Below are 23,884 nucleotides of genomic sequence, written 5' to 3'. Positions count from 1 at the left end.
TCTCTTGCCAAACCCGTCTTGTGCCTTATGCTGCAGGCACACTGGCCTCTTTCCTTACTCTGCCTTATGTAGAAGTTCTGCCTTTTTTATTTCCATCCTTTCATACCTTTGTTGATCACTACTTCCTAGACTTGGAATGTCCTTCCTATCTCCTCTTCACTCCAGGCACACACTAGCCTCCTGTTCATTCCAAGCATGCTTTCTCCTTAGGTCTTTGCATTTGCTGTTCCCTCTGCCTGGAACACTTAGCCACCAGATATCTGCATGCTCCCTCACCTCCCTCAGGCTCTGCACACCTCACCTTCATAAAACAATGCTCACCTACTGTCAACTTCTATTCCCTTTTTCCATTTATTTTTCTTCACAGTATTTGTCACTATGTGACTTTGTTGTTGTTGTTAATTTATTTCCCTCTCCCCACTAGAATATAAACTCTATGAGAGCAGACTTTATTTTATATAGGAATTAAGTACATACCTAATTGTGTCCAACTTGCCCTAAAGGAATTAATGAAGAAATTATAATAAACCTGAATTTTGTATTTTAGGGATTTATAATCTAAGACACACTTGGCAAATTATATATATTCACACACACATTAATCTATAAAATGAATGAAATTAAAGTTCTTTCATCATATGAGGCAAATCCAGAAAATAGTGAGAATGATTTCCGAATATCTCCCAGTGAATAACTTTAACATCTTCAAAGTAGAAACCAGGACAGGCAACCTGCTTATTACACTGATGATTATAGTCTGTGACCCATTTTTCTGAAAGGGTTCTTACAGGGGCCCTGGACATTTAAGTTATTGGGAAGCCAAATTACTGTCATAAAGTTGCTTAGTGCACATGAATCGCAACTTGAGGAGGCAGATACTATTTAAAAGTCATTGTAAACGACATGGAGCTTCTAGCCTGAAGTGTCCATCTCCTCTCTAGGGAACCCCTGCAACTGAGATAGGCCAGGGCAGCCTCTCCCTGGACAATGCTGGGCTAGACTGGACTCTGCCTATGTTTCTGGGTTTTCCTTATCTTGCCTTTGTTCCTGTAGCCCTGTTCTCCTGGGCGTAAGGATGGTCTCACCTGGCTCACATACAAATCTGCAGCTCTTCTTCAAGTCTATGAAGATGTCATTGTGATAAATAAAACTCAGATTCACGTAACGTATTCAGCATTTTATAGAAGCTCTTTATCATGCATTTTGTGGGACAAAGGATTCCGAGTAAAAGGAACAGGGGTCCGTGATTTCTTTTTTAATATTAAAAGAGGTTGATCTTCATTCTCAGAAAAGTGAAGATCACTGTCCTGGGCTAGCCATCCACTTCTGTTGTGCTATCCCACCAAACAGGTTAAAATACAATGGATTAGATTTCTGCTAATCACATGTCAGGTCTCACACCACCTTAATCGATGTTGGAGTGTTTCCACAGTTTTGTAGTGTCCTGATTTACGACCTCAGATAGTCAACTACATCGACTACGGATTTGACAAACTAGGTTACTAAAGGTTCATTCAAAGCTCTTGAGAATGTCTAAAGCAAAGGAAATAAGGACGGAAAAGAGATTAATTAGGTTTCTAGAAGGAGGAGTAGGTTTTGAGGTGGAATTTAAGAGAGAGTAGAATTTCAGAGCAGTTTAGGGGCTGCGGAAACAGCCAAAGCACATATGGATGGACCGATAATCCCATTGAGCAGCCCCTAGAATGCATGAGGCTGTTGTAATGTGAGATGAGGCAGATTGAATCCCTGCTGTGAAGGGTTTTCAACGCCAAGCTGAGGCATCACTTTCCTCCGCGGGCTTCGGGGAGCCATCCAAAGTTCTCAGCAGGTGAGTGGCATGACCGGATTGGCCACCGGAATGATGATCCACGTTAGCATTTCTCCGGCGTTCTCTTCTGACCTCCGCCCGCCCCTCAGGCCGGCTTCGCGGTAGGTGGTGGTGGGGCTCTCGGGGAACACGAGACGCGGTAGCGCCGGGGCTGCCAGAGATGCTGCCCCGGCCCGGCTGGAGCCGGCGAGCCGCCGCCGGGCGCTGCACCTGGGCCCGGCCCGCCGCCGATTGGACGGCTGGGGGGAGGGGGAGGGTGACCCGGCTGTATCGCGAGACGAGATTGGCAGCGGCGGGGCCGCATGTGCCCCCGCGCTGGCTTTGTACGCGGAGCCGCCTGCCGGTCCTTTAACAATGGGCGGCGCGAGCGCCCAGGCGCTGGGCCCGAGCTGAGGCCGGCGCTTCGCGGCCGACTCTCCGCAGCATGAGCGGGGCCGGCGTCCCCCGCACAGCAGCGGGGCTGGGGCTGTGAGGGCCGCGGTTCCGGGTAAGGGAGGCCGCCGTGGGGACGGCAGGCCTGGGCTGGGCGCGGGGCACCGGACCCGCCTGGCCCGGCCTTTTGTTCGCCTTTCTGGGGCCGCGCGATCCCGTGCGCTCCTCAGGAAGAGAGGGCGGCGGCCTGGGTGCGCGCCGGGCCCGGCCGGGCCGCGGGGAGGCTCCCGGGGAGGAGGAGCGCCCGGCCGTCTGGCCGCGGGGACCGGAGCCAGGCGGGCATTCGTCTCCGGCTTTCTCCGCGGGGGGTTTTCCCCTCAGGGGGCTGTGACTGGTGTCAGGTCCCGCTGCTCCTCAGGGCCGGTAGGAGAGTTCGGGCCGGGACACGGGGAGCCGAAGCCGGCCCGCCCCCTCCCGCTCTCCCGAGCGCGCCCCCGGTCCGCGCCTTGGGCGCTCCGGCCCGAGTTGGCCGCCTCTTGCCCGGCACCCAGTCGGGCAGTTCCCCAGGTGAGCCAGCTCCCCGGCCTGGGTAGCTCGGGCCTCCCGTGCGGCGTCAGGGAGTTGTTTGGAGCGGTGCTGGTTTTAGGAGAGTCAGGTGAAGATGAACAGCCGCCCAGGGTGGCCTGAGGTCACACCCCTCGGGGACGGGGCGCGAGGGGTCGCGTGGAGGGAGCTGGCCGTGACCGCGTCTGGGTTGTGTCTTCCAGACTGAAGTTGCCGCGTCTGGCCAGGCGCGCCGCCCGGTCCCATGGAGCTGGAGGGGCAGTGGTGGCGGGGACAGCTGGCTGCCGATATTCATCAAGCGCTTCGGTACAAGGTAACCCTGATGTCCTCACTTTTCCGTCCGTGTCTCGTGCCCGTGGGTATGAATCTCGGCCCCCTGGGAAGGCCGTCGCATTCTTTAACTACTATTTTCCTAACCAGAAAAGGCGAGTTTGCTTATTTGCTCGAGGTTAATTAGCTTCTTAGGTTCTTGCCTAGGATGTATCAGAACCTGCAACTAAAGAGGAGGGGGGTGGGGCGTGGTAGTTGGGAGACGGAAGGGACATTCTGATCTTGTTTCCAGGTGGAACATGGATTTGATATTGTATTTCAAAAGAGATGTGCGCTGGCTTTTTATTGGGCAGAGCAACCCTCCTTGTTCTATAGTTGTTGCGCAGCTGTCTGTTATGTCACGTTTGTACACAGATAAATTCCCCAGCCTTCCCACTAACTTGCTGTGAGACTTCGGACAAGTTACTTAATTTTCTATTTCCCAATTTTCTCATCTGTAAAATGAATAATAATAGAACGTGCTTTTTGGAGCAATTGTGAAAATTAAGTAAGTTAAGACTGTACCTATGCTTAGAACAGTGTTTGGCGTAGTAAGCACTAAGAAAGTGATAACTCTCATTATTCTCCACCCTGGAGACTGCAAGATTTAGGGCTGTTTACAAATCCTTAAGGTAGAAGAAGTTAACTGTTTCTTCCAGCTAATATCAAAGGCAGAAAGTAGATCTAGTATAAAAGATTTTGGGGAAAAAACACACTTTTCTGGCACAATGCAAAGTTTGTGTATTGCTGCTCTTAAGTAACAGTTTTACTCTGTACTGTACGTCACATCTCAGCTAAATGGGTCAGCTCTGCCCCTTTGATAACGAGAAGAGACACCAGATCCAAAATATCTCTAACTTGAAGTAGTTTCACCATGGATAGAGAGAGCCCTTCGTTATGTATAGAAAATGAAAGAAGCAGAACAGCTGACTCTTTAATAAAAAGGATACTGATTGTTGGAAATAAGAGATCCTGGGATGATAATGAACTTGTATCTTGATTTTTTTTAACCAGGTTAAGTAGATTAGAAAACCTAATTCGTACATTGTTATAATTGTATCCTTTTCTAAGGTTTGAGATTTCTAAATGCTACGCATTAATTCTGACATTCAGTCTCTTAGACACACTAAATACACATCAGCCCCTAAGAGGTTGTTTGTACCACAGAAAAGTCTCAGCTGTGGAATGGTTCTCTGGAATGTTGAGAGAGTTACACGTTTTCCACTTTGAAAATTGTCCAGATACTTTTGATTTTTTTTTTTCTTTGGCAGATGTCATCTTTCAGTTTTAAATGTTCTCCTTTTGTGTCAGCTTTTTACCCCTCTAGTATGTGCTGAAATTATTTGATGTTAATGATACTTTTTTTTTGACATGAAACTTAAAAGATGTTTCTTGGTGATTTCCGTCATTTTTGATTCTGATATTTTATGTGTAATTTTAATCCTGAGTAATTGCCTGAATTACTTTTGTCAGTTGAGGTTGAAGGTGGATTTTTTCCCCCAGCAGATTTGTTGAATACTTTTGTATATTAGACTCTGGGGAGGATCCAAGGACTAAGACACAACCCTGTATAAAGTTGCTTACGAACTATGAGAGGACGAGACACTGCAGGGTCTAAAGGAATGCCACTGAAAGGTATCTTGGGCCACCTGTGGCTTGCTACCCTGGGGTTGTCTTTATTTTATCTTTAAGCATGTGTAAGCCACATTTCTTGTGATTTGGCACAATGGCCACGCTTATTAAAAATGTATGTTAATTAGCAAAACTTGAATATATGGAACTGGAGAGACTACTGTTTGTAGTACACTGAAGTCAGGGAAAGTTGAAATGAACTTTTCTCAGAGAAGTTTGTTAATTCCAGATTATTAGTTAGGTGTTTTAGTTGGATAATCATATGCTTATTTATTTATTTAACATATTTGAGTGCCTACAGTGTACAAGGTGCTATGCCAGGTGTTAGAGTGGTAACAGTGAATGAGACAGACATGATCGTTGCCTTTATGGAGTCTAATCTCATAATTCAGAGCATCTGAATTTAAGTCTTCCTTTGGGCAGTTGCCATTTGGACACCATGGAAGATGTTCTATGTTTAGACTCAAGGTTTATGGAAGAATAATTGGTATAAGTAGCATTGTATCTACTAGGGAAGAGTAAAAATTACAACAAATAGAAATCTTCTTCAATCCCAATTGCCAACTATACTGTTTTTGTAAAATACAGTTATCCCCCCCAAAAAAGAAAAACTCTACCAGGCAGCTGTTTTCTTATACCCTTGTGTCGTTGTCTTTTTTTTCTCATTGTTTTGCTGTGTATACTAGGTCTCAGGATGTTTGAGGAAGTATTTTCAAGTCTTTATGACAGATGGGAACAATGTTTGTGAGAAACATTAAGAAAGTATACCTCAGAGTTGTACTTAACACTTGTGAATATTCCTTCTCTGCCTTTATTTCCATCTGGCTGGACAGTTAACTCATTCTGGAAAGGGGATGCCATTTGGGGTGGTGAGCTGATGAGGACTTGAGACTGGAGATGGAGATGACATGTTCTCTCTGTGTGCTTTGGTCCTGTGGGACCCTGAGAAGCAGATCAAACAAGAATCTTCAATTCTAGAGGATCGAGAATAAACATTAGAAAAGGCTCATAAGCTGAGAGAAGCATAGGTCATTTTCTCATGCTTGTATAACTGCATTACCTGTGCAAAGAGAACTAAATCTGACATCCATCTGGTAAGCGCTTGTACTTTATCATTTAAAATAATGTAAAGAGAGTGTATTGGACACATTGTTAAAATTCTCCTAGTGATGGCCTTGCCTTTGTTTTGTCTTCATTTAGGAAAGTTGACATAGTTAAAAATAAAATCCATCAGTGTTTTCTAGCTATGTTTCCCAGTGAGTCTTTACGACCTTGTTCAGGCCTCTTTTACAGAAAGCCAACTCTGGCTTTGTTTTTTCCCAACACCCCACCCCCTGAGCTGGGTTAGATCTCCCTTCTCAGTGTTCGTATAATACCCTGTGATTACTATATTATAATAATTTCTGTATTTTGGTTCACCTGCTAGAGAAAAGCTTCAGACCATTTTCCAGCTTTTATCCCTGGGGTTAGCACAGTGTCTGCTGCATGGGAGATGCTCAATAAATGTCATGTGGTGACAGCAAAGAAAGGTGAAGTTCAAAATTATAGCTCATTTATACTGTTGCAGAGATCTCCAGAAGTGGTAAAGAAGAAAAAAATCCTGGGGGCTGCTTGAGAAATCAGCATGTTCCCTTTATTTAGAGAAGTTAATATTTTTTTCTCTTATCTTCAAAGGGCCAAGCAAGCCTAAGCCAATTTTTTTTCCCTCAGTAGCATTTGTTTATGCTTTTCTTACTTATGCAAAAATTTAAAACATAAAATGGTCCATTGGCCTATCTCCCAAGTAACTCCTATTACTATTTTTTTAAAATTTTAAGTGATGCATGTGGTTAAAAAAAATTTTCAGATAGTATAGGAGGGTTTAAAATAAGCTTTCCCCAACAGTCACTATTCCCTGATCCCCTAAGGTTACCACCATCAGTTTTTTTACTGAAAAGATACTCAATAAATTAGTATATCTGCAAATATTATTTTTTTGTTGATATAAGAGGTCATAAATATCTCTTTAGTGTTCCGTACCCTCTTCCCACTCCAGCTTCACTCACTTTATCAAATTTTTCCATATCAACACATAAAGGTCTACTGTTCTTTTGTTTTAATGTCCACATTGAATTGATGTCCCATAGTTTATCAGTTCCCTGTTGATGGACATCAAGCTTTTTTTATTTTTAAACAACTAGATACACATGCAGTTGTAAGAAATGATACAGAGAGATCTCCTATACCCTTTACCCAGTTTCCCCCAGTGGTAATATCTTCCAAAACTATAGTACAATTATTACAACCAGGATATTGACATTGATATAGTCAAGACACAGAACGTTTTCTATCACCACAAGGATCTCTTTTATAGCCACACTCTTTTCATTAAAAACTTGATTATAGGGGCCGACCCCGTGGCTGAGTAGGTAAGTTCACACGCTCTGCTTCTGTGGCCTGGGGTTTCGCCAGTTCAGATCCCAGGCGCGGAATAGCACCGCTTATCAAGCCATGCTGAGGCAGCATCCCACATAGCACAACCAGAGGCATTGACAACTAGAATATACAACTATGTACTGGGGGTCTTTGGAGGAGAAGAAAGAAGGAAAAAACCCCACAAAAACAAAAAAGATTGGCAACATATGTTAGCTCAGGTGCCAATCTTTAAAAAAAACCTTTATTATAAAAGTTATCTTTTTATAGCCACAGCCACTTCCCTCCCACCCTCATTCCCCACTTTAACTCCTGACTACCAGTCATCTGTTCATTTCTGTAATTTTGTTTCAAGAATGCTATATAAATGGAATTATACAGTATGTGAGCTTTTGGGATGGGCTCTATTCACTCAGCGTAACTGTCTGGAGATCCACCCAGGTTCTTGGACATCAAACTTTTTTATTCCACTATTTTGCTATTAAAAATAGTGCTGCAAAGGACCTCCTTATATGTAGGGTAAATTCCTAGGCCTAGTGTTGCTATGTTAAAGGATATCTGCAAGCTGCATTTTAAAATATTTATGTTACCTGATTGCCCTCCAAAAGGTTATATCAGTTGTCAACCTGACCAGTAATATGTGGGAGTTCTATTTCCACTCTTGATAGCGTAAACAATAATTAATAAAATGTAAACTGCTAAGTGAAAAACTATGATTCTTTAATTTGGAATTAGATGAGGCATCTTTTTATGTTTTTGGCCCTATTTTATTTTTCCTGTGAACTGTCTGTTCATAATTGTTGCCTTTTTCTTATTGATTTGTAAGAGTTCTCTAAATAATAAAGAAATAGTACTTTGTCCTATGTGTCAGAAATATTTATTAAATTCACCCGTTCTTCTCTGATTTGAAGTGCCACTGTTATCAAATAGGTTCTCCTATCTAAGAAAAAGGAATGTCTTTCCATATTTACAATTCTTCCTTATTCCTTCAAAATTTTAATGTTATCTTCATATAGGGCTAGCATATATAAATTTATTTCTAGGTGTTTTGATTTTTATAGTTACTGTATATGGAATCTCCTATTTCCTAACCAGTTATTAGTATACAGAAAAGCTATTGATTTTTTAAGTTAATTTTGTAAACAGCCACCTGACTGAATTCTTACTGTTTCTTTTTTTTCCTGTTGATTTTTCTTGTTTTTTTCTGGATATAAATTCTATCATCTGAAAAATAATAATTTTGTTCCTGAAAGTGACTTTCAATTCTTGCTTTCCAATAGTTAAACCTTTTCTTTCCTTTTTCTATTTGGATGGGTTAGTATTCACAGAACAATATTAAATAATACTGCAATAGTAGGCCCTTGAATGCTAATCCTTCTATTATTTCACCTCCAACTGAGATGCTGGCTCTTACATTTGAGATTCCTTTAGCTTGCCTCCCACCTTCCCTCCCTTCTTTCATCAGAGAAATACATGTCTGTTATTTCTCCCAGGGTCACCTTTGTCCAGATGTTGTTTTGACATCTACCAAGATGATTGTGCCTATTTAACCATCTTTGCATTCCTGGGAGGTACTACAATTGATGATGTATTCTTTGGATACATTACTAAATTACGTTGGCTAATACTTGATCTAAAATTTTATATCTTATTAAGTTTGATGTGTAACTTCCATTTTTTTTGTTTATTGTTGTAAAATGTGCACAACATAAAATTTACCATTTAAACCATTTTGAGGGTACAGTTCACCGACATTAGGTGCAGTCACCGTGTGCTATCATCACCACTGTCCATCTTCAGAACTTTTTCATCTTCCCAAACTGAAACTCCATATCCATTAAACAGTAACTCCTCATTTTCCTTGCCCTTCAGCCCCTAGTAACCACAATTCTACTCTTTGTCTCTATGACTTTGACCATTCTAGGTATCACATAGAAGTGGAATCACACAATAGTTGTTTTTTTGTGTCTGGCTTATTTCGCATAGCATACTGTTTTTTAAGGTTCATCCGTGTTGTAGCATATATCAGTTCATTTCTTTTTAAAGCTCAATAATATTCCATTGTAGGTATATACCACATTTAGTTTATCCATTCATTCACTGATGGACACTTAGGTTTTTTGTTTCCACCTTTTGGCTATTACGAGGAATGCTGCTATGAACAGGGATGTACAAGTATCTTAGTCCCTACTTTCAGTTCTTTTGGGTATATACCTACAAGTGGAATTGCTGGATCATATGGTGATTCTATGTTTAATTTTTTCTAGGAATTGGTACTATTATTCATAGTAGCTGCATGATTTTATATTCCCACCAATACACAGGGGTTCCAATTTCTCCACATCCTTGTCAATACTTATTTTCTGTTTTCTGTTTTGAGAATAGCAATCCTAATGGATGTGAAGTGGTATCTCATAATGAGTTTGATTTGCATTTCTCTAATGATTAGTGATGTTGAGCATCTTTATATGTGCTTATTGGCCATTTGTTTATCTTCTTTGGAGAAATGTTTATACAAGTTCTTTGCCCAATTTTCAATTGCCTTGTTTGTTTTTTGTTGTTGAGTTATATATATAAAAGAGTTCTTTATATAATCTGGATATTAACTCCTTATCAAATATGTGATTTGCGAGTCTTTTCTCCCATTCTGTGGGTTGCCTTTTCACTCTGTTGATATTGTCCTTTGATGCACAAAAGTTTTTAATTTTGATGAGGTCTAATTTCTCCATTTTTCTTTCTTTCTTTTTTTTGCCTACGCTTTCAGGGTCATATCCGTGTTACTTCCTTCTATTGTGATACCTGTCGAGTTTAGTATTGGTATTATGCTGACCTCATAAAATGAATTTAGAACTTTTCTGTCTTTCTCTATGCTCTGGAAATACTTTAATAGTATAGAAATTTTTTAATTCTTAGACAATGAGCTCATATAGTTCTGAGATTGAACAGTGACAATGGGAAAAATTTTAGGTGTATGAAAGGATGGTGGCAAAGGAGAGATCATAAAACTGCTGAAAGGGAAACATGATTAGAAGATGCTAGTGGCTGAATACTAGTCTCTACCTTCCACATCCCTGCAAGCCTGATATAGTATGTGACACAGGAGGAACCTATCTACTTATCTGTTGCCTTCTAACCAAAAGCTTTGGTTAGGATGTTTTTCTGAAAACATTACGTAGGAAAAACAGGATTCCCTTATTAAAAATCTTTCTGGAATATATCCAGTAATGCAGGAAACACCTTGGCCATGTCAGAGGTAGTTAAGAATAAGGAGAAAAGTTTGGTTTTAAATTTTAGATACCACTTATTATCCTTCCACTCAGCTTTTTCATTTTTGTGTTTCACTCAATAAAAGTGTGTTTTAGGCACTTTTAACACTAATATATTAGGAAAAAATGTCATCTTAGCATTGTGGGAATACTTCTCTTACAGGCTATTTAGACTAAATGCTGTTCCTCTTGATTTAGGAGCTGAAGTTGCCCTCCTACAAAGGCCAGTCCCCTCAACTAAGTCTCAGAAGGTATTTTGCTGATTTGATTGCCATTGTGAGCAATCGCTTCACACTTTGCCCTTCTGCCCGACATCTTGCTGTCTATTTGCTGGACCTGTTTATGGATCGGTATGACATCTCTATCCAGCAGCTGCATTTAGTTGCACTTTCCTGTCTGCTTCTAGCAAGTAAGTATGAATGATCTACATGACCGGGAATTTCCATTGTTTATAATAAAATAAATTTATGTAGAACTCAGTGAAATATTACCAAATTCCATTCATTCCAGTTTACTAGTATCAGAAAGTTTATGTTGAAAGTGCTTCTTGGCACAATAATTCTTAACCAGACATTAAAAAGTGGCTCTGGAGTCCTTTATAAACATTATGCGCCTAAGCCATACATACTGAAGATTCTGATACAACTCCCTAGGCTACTCCAGATCTACTGATTCAGAATCTACATCATGAAGCCTGGGTATTTTTTAACTTTTCAAAAGTTCCAGGGGGCTGGCCCCGTGGCTGAGTGGTTAAGTTCGCACACTCCGCTGTAGGCAGCCCAGTGTTTCGTTGGTTTGAATCCTGGGTATGGACATGGCACTGCTCATCAGATCACGCTGAGGCAGGATCTCACATGCTACAACTAGAAGGACCCACAACGAAGAATATACAACTACGTACCGGGGGACTTTGGGGAGAAAAAGGAAAAAAATAAAATCTTTAAAAAAAAAAAGTTCCAAAGGTGATTCTGAGGTACCCTTCCAATTGAGAACCACTGCCTGAAAGCAGCAGTTCTCAACCAGGAGCATTTGTGCCACCCAGGGGATACTTGTCAATGTGTGGAGACAGTTTGTGTTGTTGTCACAACCTGAGAGGATGCTATTAGCATCTAGTGACTAGAGGCCTGGCATGCTGCTAAACATCTACAGTACCCAGGACAGCCCCCCGCTCAGCAAAGAATTATCTGGCCCAAAATGTCAATGTAGCTGAGGTTGAGAAACTGTCTAAAAGGTATCGTACTCTTGTATTGTTAGAATACCTTCTACTGACTATGTAATGAGTTGGCTTAATGAACTGAAGGTTCACGTGCAACTGCTACAAATGTGAAAACCTTTGCTTATGCCTTAGGCACAACTATGAAGTAGGCTGCAAGGTAGAATCTGATATAACCATATTTGTTCCCCAATGCAGAATGTTCTGTTCACCCTTTTGGTGCCTCTATCTCTTAACGTCTTCCTCCAACTCATTTCGTCATTTGTTAGTACCCTAACTGAAGAAAAAGAGGGTGAGTAAAGGGATTGAACTTGAGTTTTTCTTTTTTTAGTAATGTGAAAAGGTTGTATTTGGTATTGAATCCATTATGTAGTTTTTATATTATTCATGTCATTACAATAGAAATTTAAGCCCCACTTCCAAGTAGTATGTAGAAATAGCTACTGCTTTCACCTCTAACCCCCACTTGAGGATATGGGATCCAGTGTTGCTGCTGTTAAGGAACATTCTGCCTACATCCTGCCATCAGAGTTCTTTCTAAAACACCTTTGTGCTTTGACTGCAATAAACCTAAAACCAAATGCAGGCTGTGTGAGGTCATTTGTGGTACTAATCTCTTCTCAGATTTTCTTTTCCTACCCTTATTCTTCCTTTGATCTGATGACTTCAACTACATACTTTGTCTCCTTGAAGTCTTTTTGTAAGTTATTTTAAATTCTTTGTAGACCAGGCTGAATATAAATAAACACAGCCCCAGTGATGATTTCCCACTGCTTGTGGGTTAAGGTAGAAACTTGTTAATGTAACATTTAGAACATTTCATCTGGACCCGCCACCTTTCCAGTCTCATCTTCCAACCCTATCCATGTGCACCTTGAGCCAAATTCTTATCAGAATACTATCTATTTCCTGAAAATCTACATTTCTCCTTTAATCTGTTGTCCTCTAAGATCCAGACACATTGCCTGCTCCTCTTCCCCCCAACCTGAAAGCCAGCGAGGTAATGTTTGTACATTTATAATTAACCTTTAATTTAACCTTTAACTAAGGTTTCATTCTCATAAGCAATCATGTATACTATTCTGTATGTGTTTCATCACTGACTGTGAAGCCCTTTGTGGTTTAATAGTTTGCATAGGATTGGAAAAACCCGTACTTGACACATCAGATGTGTGAGAATCTACATGGAATGGCTTCTTGTTATCTTACAGAATGTTAGTTTTTTATAGGATCAGTTTATAGTAGAGAGACACTGGAAATCAGATATGCAAGTTAAGTTATTTTAAAAACTTGGGATCATTAATAAAAAATAATTTTTTGCCTTCTGTGGCTATCACTGTCCTACTACTACCAAGCCCCAGCTGCTCTACGCCTGCAATTCTTAAAGTGTGGTGTGGGCCAAGAGGGAGACTCCTCTTGGTAGACAGTGAAATTATGAGTGATGCATAGTCAGTTCATAGGCTGACTTACATATGTGACTAAAGTTTACTTACTAGTAACAATGAATTAGGGGTTACTTAACTAGATATTCATAAACAACATGTTACTAACAAAGTCCACTGAGGACTCTAGTTGAATAATCTGATAAGAATTCTGACCACCATGCAGTGCTTGGCATTGGTGCCAACTTCCTGTAATTTCCACTGTTTGGGGAAAGGTTACTTTATTTGTGTACCATCTTAGGTTGGTTGGGATGGAGTTTTCAATTGTTCATGTTTTTAAATTATCTATTACTGTTAGTTTAAGGTCTTGATCAGAGTATTTTATTGAAGATTATTTGATTTAATCTATGTGGTAATATGTAATTACTTTTGGCTCATTCTCCAGGAACTAGGCTTTAGGATTTGTATTTACTGTGGTCCAGATATGAATTGTTTATCATGCATTACCGAAAGAGTCAGATACCTCCTCTCTTTGTTCTGTTGACATCCCCTGACCCTTCTTTCCCTGAGAGAAAAGAATTGCTTTTACATTGTTCTTTTCCCACCGGAGAATGGGACAGTGTGAGACAGGTATCTCCCAGGGTCTCAGCCCCACCCAAGTAGGCAGTGGTCAAGAATTCAAGCTATCAGATCTATACTAGGATCAGGAGTCAAAGAGGCTGCCCCTTAGCAGCTGGCTGCAGTCTCTCCTCCCTCCAGTCTGTAACTTTACTACAACAGAAGTGCTTAGGATGCTTATAAACTGGTAGTCTGTTTTCAGTAGCTGATGTCTGTTTTAAATTTGTGGAGTTCATTCTAGTGTTTCTCACATTCTTACACTCTATCTTCTTATGTTTGGATACCAATGGCAGCTCTCCAATTAGTTATTATAAACTTTATTCAAATAATGCTTCTCTCCTCACAGAATGATTGAACTCTGTATGTCCCCCTCCCCCACCTGCTCCCTACTTTGGGATGGGCAGCCTGCTGTATAAAAGTGAAGAACAGCTTACAGCTGATAGGACTGAGTGACAGTTGGATTCCAGATATTAAACAGGTTGGGAGGTTGTTGGTAGTTTGGCCAAAGATGGAGCACAGCTTGTAAGTTCCAGGTACTAATGTGTATCCAGCTGCCTGAGTGTCTACACTATTAGCGGTAGGAAGAAAGGACTTGGAGATTATCTCTGATTGGAGAGTGGTGTGTAGTGTTGTAGAGTGGGGATTGTAGTGATGGATTTCCTAGGTGTGACTCTCTTGTCAGCAATATGAATTTCAACAACCCTTGAGTCTCGGATTACTTCTCTATAAAATAGAGACACTTATCTTACAAAGTTGTTTGGAGGATCATGTAGGGTAGTATGCTTAAAAGCACATAGGAAATTGAAACATAAAAGCATCATAATGATTAATTCCTCCATAAGCTAGTCTGTAATCTTTAGTCTGGCTTTCTACTCCTAAAGGTTCTGCTCATTCCAGAAAAGACTGATTTATCCTGGGAAATTCTAAAATTCACCTCTTTGACGTGTATACCCTGGCTCCCTTGGCTTCTGTGATCAGCAGTGAACTTGGGGAGCATAGAAGAGATGGAAGCAATCTTGGAAATAGGGCTTTTTATAATTTGCTCAAGGTCTTATGTAACTAAGAAATGATTTTAGAGTCAAGATGAAGCCAAAAATGAGATTGTGGGCTTTTAGCAATAAAAATTTGGGATAAGTTCTTGTTTCTCCTTGCTTACCAATACTAGGTTGACAAAGCTTTTTACTTTACTATCTGATAGGTGAAAAATTCTGTCTCACAGTTGATTTTATTTACTTCTCAACTTTTAATGAGAATAGAACCTGTTTTTTCTATGACTTGCCTCTTCCTGTTCCTTACCCATTTTTCTATTACACTGATAGTGTTACAAATTTGTGAGAATTTTAAGGATGACTTTTTTCCTACTTCGTAATAAAAGAATAGAATGTGGGTTGGCAGAGCTCAAACTGACATCTGATCCTTGCCCTACTAGCACATACCTGCCGTTTACTGCTGGCTTTGAAAATGAGCTGGTTTCCACGTCTGATGTGAACATTTCCTATAAAGGAAAGACAACCTGATGTTTTGTTTCTGTGGCTTCTAATACTTTATTTTCTGGGAAGCAGATGTGAATTTTCTGTGCCCTTATTTCCTGTTTGGAGCCTTTATCAATATAATCACATGGCTTCTGGTATTTCCTTTCAATTGAAGAAACTGATTTGTGTGATCTGTATGTGGTATTGTGGATAAGTAGATTTAAAATACCCATGCACATATGTTCAGCACAACAAAAACTATGGATATGAATGCAGCTATTCATTGACACTGTCACACATTTTAAAATCCTTTATGATCCATGCATCCGAGTATTTATATCACTGTATGATGAAAGAGTTCCAAAAAACTTAAACCTGAATTGAAATCCCAAGTATGGTTATTTACGCATATGCAGGTTATTTTTAACTTTGCAGATCAAGATGCAAAGCCTTTCACACTTGTAATAGCCAAATACTTTATAAACATAGAAACCCCATAGATGCTTAACAATATAGAAGTCCTATCTGTTCTGGTAGTTGTTGCCCCCATATAACCCAGTGCAATTCTTTGGTCTAGAAGTGCAGCTTTGGAAATTCAAACAAACTTGTGCCCTCCATTTTTAGTTTGGCTCAACTTATTTGACTTTAAATTAATTGGCCAACCTCACTACCTTGGTTTCTTGAGCTGTGAAATTGTTCATAGAATTTTGTTTTTGATGTTGAAAGTTTCAAGGAGATAATATGAAATGTCCTTGATCCTTGAATTAAACAGTGAATTATGGTGTATTAATTTCTTCAAAGGAATTTCAAGCATGATATAAATAAACTCATTAATTTTTATATGTTCCTTTGAAGTGTACTGTCAGTATTGCTGCTGCTACACAAATGCAGGGCACTTTGAAAGCCTTAATGATTCTTTAAGAGGGACTGAAGTAAATTCCTAGGTCATTTTCCTTCTGAAAAATTCCACTCTTATACTGAGAACAGCGGGCTCCTCTCCTATATTTTTACACAGTGATGATGCTGGATAACTATGTCATAAAGACCACTTTAATGCTTTCATCCGTATCTGCTACTGGCAAAACTTGTGAAATTCATCTTTATGTGATTTGAATTGGGAAGGGCTATCTAGATTCTTGAAAAGTCTGAATTATGTAAGGTTTTTTTGGATCAACTCCTACCTGCAGTAATATTTAGTTAAGACTGGTTTAGATCTAAAGAAGTTCAAAATTTTTGGAGCAAGAGAGAAATTCTGAGCTTCTTAGGGCTTAAACTCTTTTTAAGGTCATGAGCTTAGAGTCTCCTAGCATAGGAGACAAAACCTTCTACCCCAGTTTCCCCTTCCTCAGCAGAGACCAAGGTAGTCACCAGTGCTTTTCCCCAGCCCTAAGGCAGGCCGGCTTGAACAAACTCCACTGGCTCCAGTACACAGACCATCTGGGCTGAGCGACCCTGGCCACTACCATTTGTTCTAGTGACTTCAATGTGGTGTAAACCCATACTTCCGGAAGACATTCATAGAGAAACTTGTCTGCTTTCTACTGATTTGGCAGTCTTTCTGGCTCCTCTCCAACAAAATATTTTTAAATGGATAAAATAAAATTATAAGATTTCCAAGGAAACCAAATATATTAAAACAGTTGTCAAAATAGTAAAACAAATTTTTTTATATAGTAATATGGAACATATTCTAACAACTGTAATTTTGAACAAGTATAAAAGCAATTGTGAGAAATCTATAATTGTAATATGACTGTATTAAATCTCAACATAAAATAGAACATAATAGTAGGAGGCAGAAGGCTTTAGTTATAATTTCCCTTTGTCTGTGGGCTACCACAGAACAAAGACCCAAAGAGACTTGAAGACAACTCTTTGGTTCTGTTACTACAACTGGAAAATCATAATAGTACTTGATAGTTTTAATTTTCTGCAGCCATAAGTTCTAGAAATACCTAAAATGAATGATTTATATATAGTAAGATTCTTGCTTGGAAATGAAAGTGTCAGATGGTACATAATATAGAAAAATGATTCTGGGTTGGAGAGGGAATTTTGTTCCTCAGCTGTACATATGGATGAGTATTTGCTGAAAAGAAGTTAATGCCTTCAAATAATGAAGTTCGGCCATCAGATCGTCTTTACTCCTATTCTGCTTTGAGTTAAGGGGATATAAAAGTGGGTATAAAGTATCCTCTCCCTCCTTTTTTGTAACAGACTTAGTGCGGAAATCAGAAGAAAAGGGATAGGTTCTTTTTAGGGATAGGGAATGAGAGTGCTTGTGTTAGATATTCACCCAGTTTTTTCCTCCTAATCTATCTGTGAATTGAGATTGTGCTGAAAATATGCCATGATGAAAGACGTGAAGCTTAGCTATTTTTGATTTCAGATAACTCTGTGACAGTAAATTCTGTAAACTTTCTTCTATTCTAAAATAAAATAATTTCTTCTACCATACACCCCCAAAAAGAAATTTCCTGAAAAGATTTAGCTGGTGAGATTTGAGAGATATGTTCATTGGCACATAATTTTTGTTACACATTAAGACATAGATAAAAATGTTTACATGTTTCTTTTTTTTTTTTAGGGGGAGGGTAAAGGGTGGGAGGCAGAGGCACTGGGAAAGAAAACATGCAAATACGAGAACCATAAGAGTTCTGGCACAAGTGTAGCTGCCCAAGGTAGGGGAAAGAATGTCTTTGGATCTAAATCTTTGCAATAAGACAACAAATCCCATTTAAGTGACTAGACCTATAATGATCACTTGCCTAATATTTTCCCTCTCTGTTTTTTTTTCCCCCTTTAAAGGTAAATTTGAAGAAAAAGAAGATAGTGTGCCTAAGCTGGAGCAGCTCAACAGCCTGGGTTGTATGACTAATATGAATTTAGTATTAACGAAACAAAATTTGCTACATATGGAACTACTATTATTAGAAACCTTTCAGTGGAACCTCTGCCTTCCAACAGCCGCCCATTTCATCGAGTACTATCTCTCCGAAGCAGTACACGAAACGGATCTTCATGATGGCTGGCCAATGATTTGCTTGGAAAAAACTAAACTCTACATGGCCAAGTATGCAGATTACTTCCTGGAAGTATCTTTACAAGGTGAGTTGTTGTGGATGCTAGTAAGTGATTTTTGAGCTTGTGACTTGTATATTCTGTTGCTTAAGTTCATTTCTGATGTCTCCACAGATTATGCCTTTCTAAATTATGCACCTTCTTTAGTAGCTGCTGCATGTGTGGCTTCTTCAAGGATTATACTTCGTCTTTCTCCAACGTGGCCTACAAGACTGCATCGTCTTACTGCTTACTCCTGGGATTTCTTAGTGCAGTGCATTGAACGGCTATTGATGTAAGCCTCATTGTTCTTGTGTTTGTAATTTCTCATTAATATTTTTCTTCATGTATAAGGTTCCTAAAAACAACTCAAAAGCACAGAGCTTTTAGGATATTTGCTCTGACAGCTGCTAGTTACCATGAGCTCTATGAGTAGTACTTGGCAGAAGGGGACCCCCTTTTGGCTGTTACACAGTTAGAGGTTGTCATTGTTGGTATGATTCTGGGTACATGATAAGGATTCTGGTACATGTGAGCCCATAACTCTGAGATCAGTCCAGGCAAGTCTTGCCCCATTCCCCATTTCCACTTTGAATTGTGGGGCCACCAGGATGTCAGCAAAGTGGCAGCTGCATTTAAGTGCTCATTTTGGATATATACGCCAAGCTGGAAATAGTCCTCACAGTTACCAGCAGCCAGTTCCCAAAGTTTGTACCAAAGGAAGGAGCTTTTAGAAGGATGAATGAAATCTCACCATTGTTGAAATTACGGTCGCAGTGACTGCTACCTAGGCAGTGGGGCAATCCATGGAGTCAGCTGTTAGTTAAGAAGTTGCCGGGGTGGGGCTGGCCCAGTAGCACAGCGGTTAAGTTTGCACGTTCCACTTCAGTGGCCTGGGGTTCGCCGGTTTGGATCCTGGGTGCGGAGATGGCACTGCTTGGCAAGCCATGCTGTGGCAGGTGTCCCACATATAAAGTAGAGGAAGATGGGCACAGATGTTGGCTCAGGGCCAGTCTTCTCAGCAAAAAGAGGAGGATTGGCAGCAGTTAGCTCAGGGCTAATCCTCCTCAAAAAAAAAAAAAATTGGAGGTGGTGTATGACTTTCTTGCAAATTCTTCTTAAGTAATGTTATTGATAGTTTCCTTTCTCTCCATGTTGTAGTGCTCATGATAATGATGTGAAAGAAGCAAACAAACAGAGAGGACAGGCAGGACCTCAGCCAGCACAACTAAGTGTGTTCCAGACAGCCTCCCAGCCCTCACGGCCAGTTCACTTTCAGCAACCTCAGTATCTCCATCAGACGCATCAGACCTCACTGCAGTATCGCCATCCTGTATCGGAACAACCAGGCTGTCAGCAGATTGTATCTACCACACACACCTCATCTTACACACTACAGACGTGTCCTGCTGGCTTCCAAACCAGTGTTCAGGGCCTTGGGCATGTGCAGACTGGTGTTGGGATGTCACTGGCAATACCAGTAGAAGTTAAGCCCTGTCTGAATGTTTCTTATAACCGGAGTTATCAGATAAATGAACATTACCCATGCATTACTCCATGCTTTGAAAGGTGATTTTATGCGAAGTTAATACCTGACCCAGACTGTTTGTGACTTGAAGCTCTGGGGCAAGCTTTTTGTAAACTTCTCTTCGAAAGGAAAGGGATCTAAGTTACATCAGAACTCTTCAGATACCAGCACCAGGAAGATGGAATATCCCTTTCGATGCACCATGAATACCTGGGAGGACTAAGCAAACACTTTCTGTGTGTATGTCAAATCCTGTCAAAACAAATCCCTGTTTGACAAAAATTTTCAAGCCCCAGCTGATGGTCCAAATATTTCAAAAATATTCAATACTACAGAAAATCTGGACAGACTCCAATTCACTATTTTGAGATTTGACCTGTGGTGGGCTCTGCCTAATGTTGGCTTATATGTCAGAGACTAATGTTTATCTGTGGACTTGCCAAACAGTCTTTTTATGAAGGAAAGTTACAGTATTAATTTTTGAAGAGATCTTTTTTTATTCTGCAGTTTTGAGTTATATTTTTGATCTACAAATGAATTTTTGACTAAGTTTAAACTCATGAATTGCTATGCTATACCAATCTGTGCAGTAAAAAAATTTTTTTTAGATGATTCTATATAACTTCCTATCAGACAGTATAGGCATCTGGATTTATGTACTAAAAATTAAGGGTGGATTAGATGTCTTGTCTTAAAGTCGTGGTCATAAATTTTTGTTGTTTTTTTCCCCCTAAGTGATCAACCTCAATTGTTTAGAATTAAAACACATTTAACTCAGGGAATTTGTACTACTTGGAAACACTTAACTGTAACGCAACATGCTTTGGGAATGTTATAGTATGAACTACCTTTATAACATAGGTTAAAATACTCCTGCTAGGATGTATTTTCAAATGAGAACCTAATTGTAGCTTAGAATGAATGAATTGGTGGTTCCTATCATTCATAATACATATATAGGTTTTGCATTTCTCAGTGCAATCAATGATTTATACTCAGATTTGATATTACTCTAAAAACTTTTACCAAGAGCAGGCATAACTAAAATGTCAGTACCAGAATAAAGTCCTGTGAGTTTATTTTGAAGTGGAATGTGGCCAGGGTAGTTCCAGGTTGTGCTAGAGCAGCACTTTGTTACGTGGAAGACAGGTTTTATAAGCAACTTTTGAATCCAGATAGTGGAAGCAGGCAAAAGTGCTGATGACTAAATTTCAGTAGTTACTTTCATGAGATTGGCCCCAGAATGGCCCTGGGACATTTCACTGCACTGGGAATGAGTGAAAACAGCAATAGTAAGTCGCTACAGCAAGGGCAATTTGGGAGATAAAGAGATTGGAGGGAATAAACTTAAAAAGAAAAAAAAATCATTGTAATAACTGAAACTGTATCCATTGTGCTCTTATCTGTGGGAGAAGAGAGATGTGGTGGAGGGAAGCTTTCTGATTGAACAGTTAGTAAGGTGTGTCTTTTTGTTGGTGTTTTTTTAAAGATAGCACTTGAATAGAAGGGAAACTGCATGGCAGGTATGTGCCTGCCACAATATGCATTGAAGACAAACATATTATTATAAAGTTGTTGTGGGTATGCAGCAGGAGTCTCAGTAATCAAGCCAATGGCTTTCGTTAGGAAGGGAAGGGACTCAACACAGTGATGGACCGATCCAGATGACTCCAGTGGATGAATGCGGGTGGGTGCTTCTGCCAGTGAGAATTCTTAGAGAATGTCCTTTCCTTAAAAGAAAGATAACTTTTATAATTAGAATACATAGGGCATGATGTGGATTTATTAGTCTGGTAGATAAAACCACTCAGGTGAGAACACTCACTCATGGCAGTTTTCAGACATGAAAATTGTTTTCTGAAAGTATCACTTTTCCTCTTTACAGAAGGCTGCTAATTGGATTTTGGTAGTTCTTACCTCAAGTGAACTTGAATTATTTGGGGGAAAGTGGGTTCAAAAGAGACTGTGTCTTTCACATTCACATCCAGAACCCAGCAACCTGGAGTCCAATTTTCAGTATTTTAACTACCTCAATAATACTATGAATGTAAGATACTGGGATAGAGATCCCAACTTGAAACAACAGCCGGTGCCTATGGTAATTTAATGTCTTGTCAGATGCTTTTATTGATTGGTTTAAATGTCATTCTTGTTATAGAAGAATATGCCTTTTAAAAAAACCTTGTAATAACACTTTCCCAGTTTATATTTAAAAAAGCTAAAGAACACTGGATTAATTTTGAAGGGGGTAAAATAAAATAAATAATTGGTTACTATTGCTGCATACCCAGGGTGGGGTGGGATGGGGTGGTTGGAGAACCAGAACTATTTTTAAAGCATTAGGTTTCAATATAAATACAACTCACAACTGCTAGCTTTGGGGGATGGGGGTGGGAGGAATTGTGTGGGTTTTGTTTTGTTTAATTTATTGATTAGTCTTTAAAGTAGGTCTTTTTTGGGGGGGTTTTTTTTTTTTGAGATTACCGGACCATCACTAAATGTGTACTGTGAAGAGATTAATGATATGTATAAAGGGCTTTACCAAAGTCCACTAAATAAACACTACTCAAGTACAGACTGCAAACCAAAATGTATCTGTGTTATGACATTAATTGCAAATAGCGAGTATGGTGCTAAAGTCTACACCAATGGAATTAGATGAGTGCTATGCACTTAATTTTAAAATAAAACTAGTTTTCAGTAAAATGGTTTTGGTGTTTTGTTTTAAATATAAATTTGATGTAGATTTGCAGCTTCATTGAACCATATCATAGAAATCAGACTTGGAATCATAATTATACTAAGTATACGCCATCCAGGTGTAGAATATAACTGTAGTGGTGGGAAACATTTATCCATTTATTATGTATTCCATACTGAGCATCAAAGTCCACAAAAGTATATTGGACACAGCTTTTGGCCTTTTGAGCTTAAAGTCAGTTGTTAGTGCATTAACAACTGCAGCTTCTAATTTATTAAACCAGCATGCAATCTTCAGAAAATTTGAAGTCTGATCTTAAAAGTGGGGGCACAAAATGGTCAAGAGTGTGAGAGAACAGCATCAACAGTGAGTGATAATGGTTTGTTTGCCTAAGTATAAATATCATTTGCTACTTAATTCAACTTAAAACTTAGAATTTGTTTTGAAGAGTAAATTTTTAATAGGTTTCTATGTGTGGGTTAGGAATTTTACATCCTTCAAAAGCATTTTAAGATTAATTCTGTGTAGTGTCACTTGCTCTGGCACAGTGCCAGGGTTAGCAACAGCCCTCGAGAGAGTCAGTTACTATACAATGTTCTTTAAGGCTGAATTTAAGAGAAAGAGCAACAAGCATTCCAAACCAAGACGGGTAGCTTTACATTGAGGTGATTCTGAACCCCATGTGACGAGTTTATTTTCATCAACAACTGCTCGACCACACAGTGAAAGACCTGGCTCCCTAGCCTCAAGCAGCTTACATTTAGCTTGATAGAACTAGCACACCTTGAAGCTGTTAGAATGGTATAGTCTGGAACTCAGTTTATCTTCATTTAGGGGTCACTTAACGTCCATTTAAAAATCCTTTAGATTAAAAAAAAAGGAACAAGTACAGTCAGTTCAAAGCATCAAGACTAGGCTCTAGCTTCCTATGGGAAGGGTACCGTACCTATTGTTACCCTGCTTCTACCTGACTACCACTCTTTTTTAAACTTTTCTTTTAGGGCAGTTTTAGGTTCACAGCAAAATTGAGAGGAAGGTACAGAGATTTCCTGTGTACTCTCTGGCCCCACACCTGCACAGCCCCCCCCCCCCCCCCCACTAAAAACATCCCCCACCAGAGTTGTAAATTTGTTACAACTGATGAACATACGTTGACACATCATAATCGTCCAAAGTCCACAGTCTACATTATGGTTCACTCTTTTTTTTTTTTTTTTTTTTGAGGAAGATTAGCGCTGAGCTAACTGCTGCCAATCCTCTTTTTGCTGAGGAAGACTGGCCCAGAGCTAACATCCGTGCCCATCCTCTACTTTATATGTGGGACGCCTACCACAGCATGGCTTGCCAAGTGGTGCCATGTCCACACCCAGGATTGGAGCTGGTGAACCCTGGGCTGCCGAAGCGGAACGTGCAAACTTAACCACTGCACCACCAGGCCGGCCCCTATGGATGGTTCACTCTTGGTGGTGTACATTCTATGAGTTTAGGCAAATTTATAATGGCATGAGTCCATCATTAGGGTATCAT

At 39.9% G+C, this 23,884-nt stretch overlaps 1 protein-coding gene and 1 long non-coding RNA gene across 5 annotated transcripts in view; one reads left to right on the top strand and one right to left on the bottom strand.

Annotated features, from left to right (window-relative positions):
• Nucleotides 1–1,964: 1,964 nt before the first annotated feature.
• Nucleotides 1,965–22,362, top strand: CCNJ (cyclin J). Of its 2 annotated transcripts, none has more exons than XM_023641778.2 (6): nucleotides 1,965–2,315; nucleotides 2,968–3,077; nucleotides 10,582–10,792; nucleotides 17,877–18,176; nucleotides 18,264–18,423; nucleotides 19,290–22,362. In XM_023641778.2, exons 2-6 carry the CDS (start codon nucleotides 3,009–3,011, stop codon nucleotides 19,699–19,701), a joined length of 1,152 nt encoding a protein of 383 aa, XP_023497546.1. In that variant the 5' UTR covers nucleotides 1,965–2,315; nucleotides 2,968–3,008; the 3' UTR covers nucleotides 19,702–22,362. The 2 variants fall into 2 exon arrangements, with proteins under 2 accessions (XP_023497546.1, XP_023497557.1); XM_023641789.2 differs by having other exon boundaries at nucleotides 2,098–2,315; nucleotides 18,300–18,423.
• The window catches only part of LOC102148846 (uncharacterized), a 41,157-nt gene continuing 22,769 nt past the window's right edge, over nucleotides 5,497–23,884 (bottom strand). Inside the window, exon 4 of one of the 3 annotated variants that reach the window (XR_288855.4) lies at nucleotides 5,497–5,679. This is a non-coding gene — a long non-coding RNA (uncharacterized lncRNA). Of the gene's footprint in view, nucleotides 5,680–17,563; nucleotides 19,460–23,884 lie in introns of those variants that run through there. The other 2 variants (XR_288856.4, XR_011422133.1) reach the window with 2 other exon arrangements.

Source organism: Equus caballus, chromosome 1, assembly GCF_041296265.1.
Source record: "Equus caballus isolate H_3958 breed thoroughbred chromosome 1, TB-T2T, whole genome shotgun sequence".
In the NCBI taxonomy this organism is placed as follows: domain Eukaryota; kingdom Metazoa; phylum Chordata; class Mammalia; order Perissodactyla; family Equidae; genus Equus; species Equus caballus.
Note: the sequence above shows the minus strand (reverse complement) of the source record. Positions and strands in the feature narration are given on the sequence as shown.

Excerpts from the sequence above, each read along its gene's own strand:
- CCNJ (XM_023641778.2), top strand. The coding sequence starts at position 3,009 with ATGGAGCTGGAGGGGCAGTGGTGGCGGGGACAGCTGGCTGCCGATATT. Across the intron at positions 3,078-10,581 it reads ATCAAGCGCTTCGGTACAAG|GAGCTGAAGTTGCCCTCCTA; the intron begins GTAACCCTGATG and ends CTCTTGATTTAG. Across the intron at positions 18,424-19,289 it reads TGCATTGAACGGCTATTGAT|TGCTCATGATAATGATGTGA; the intron begins GTAAGCCTCATT and ends TCCATGTTGTAG.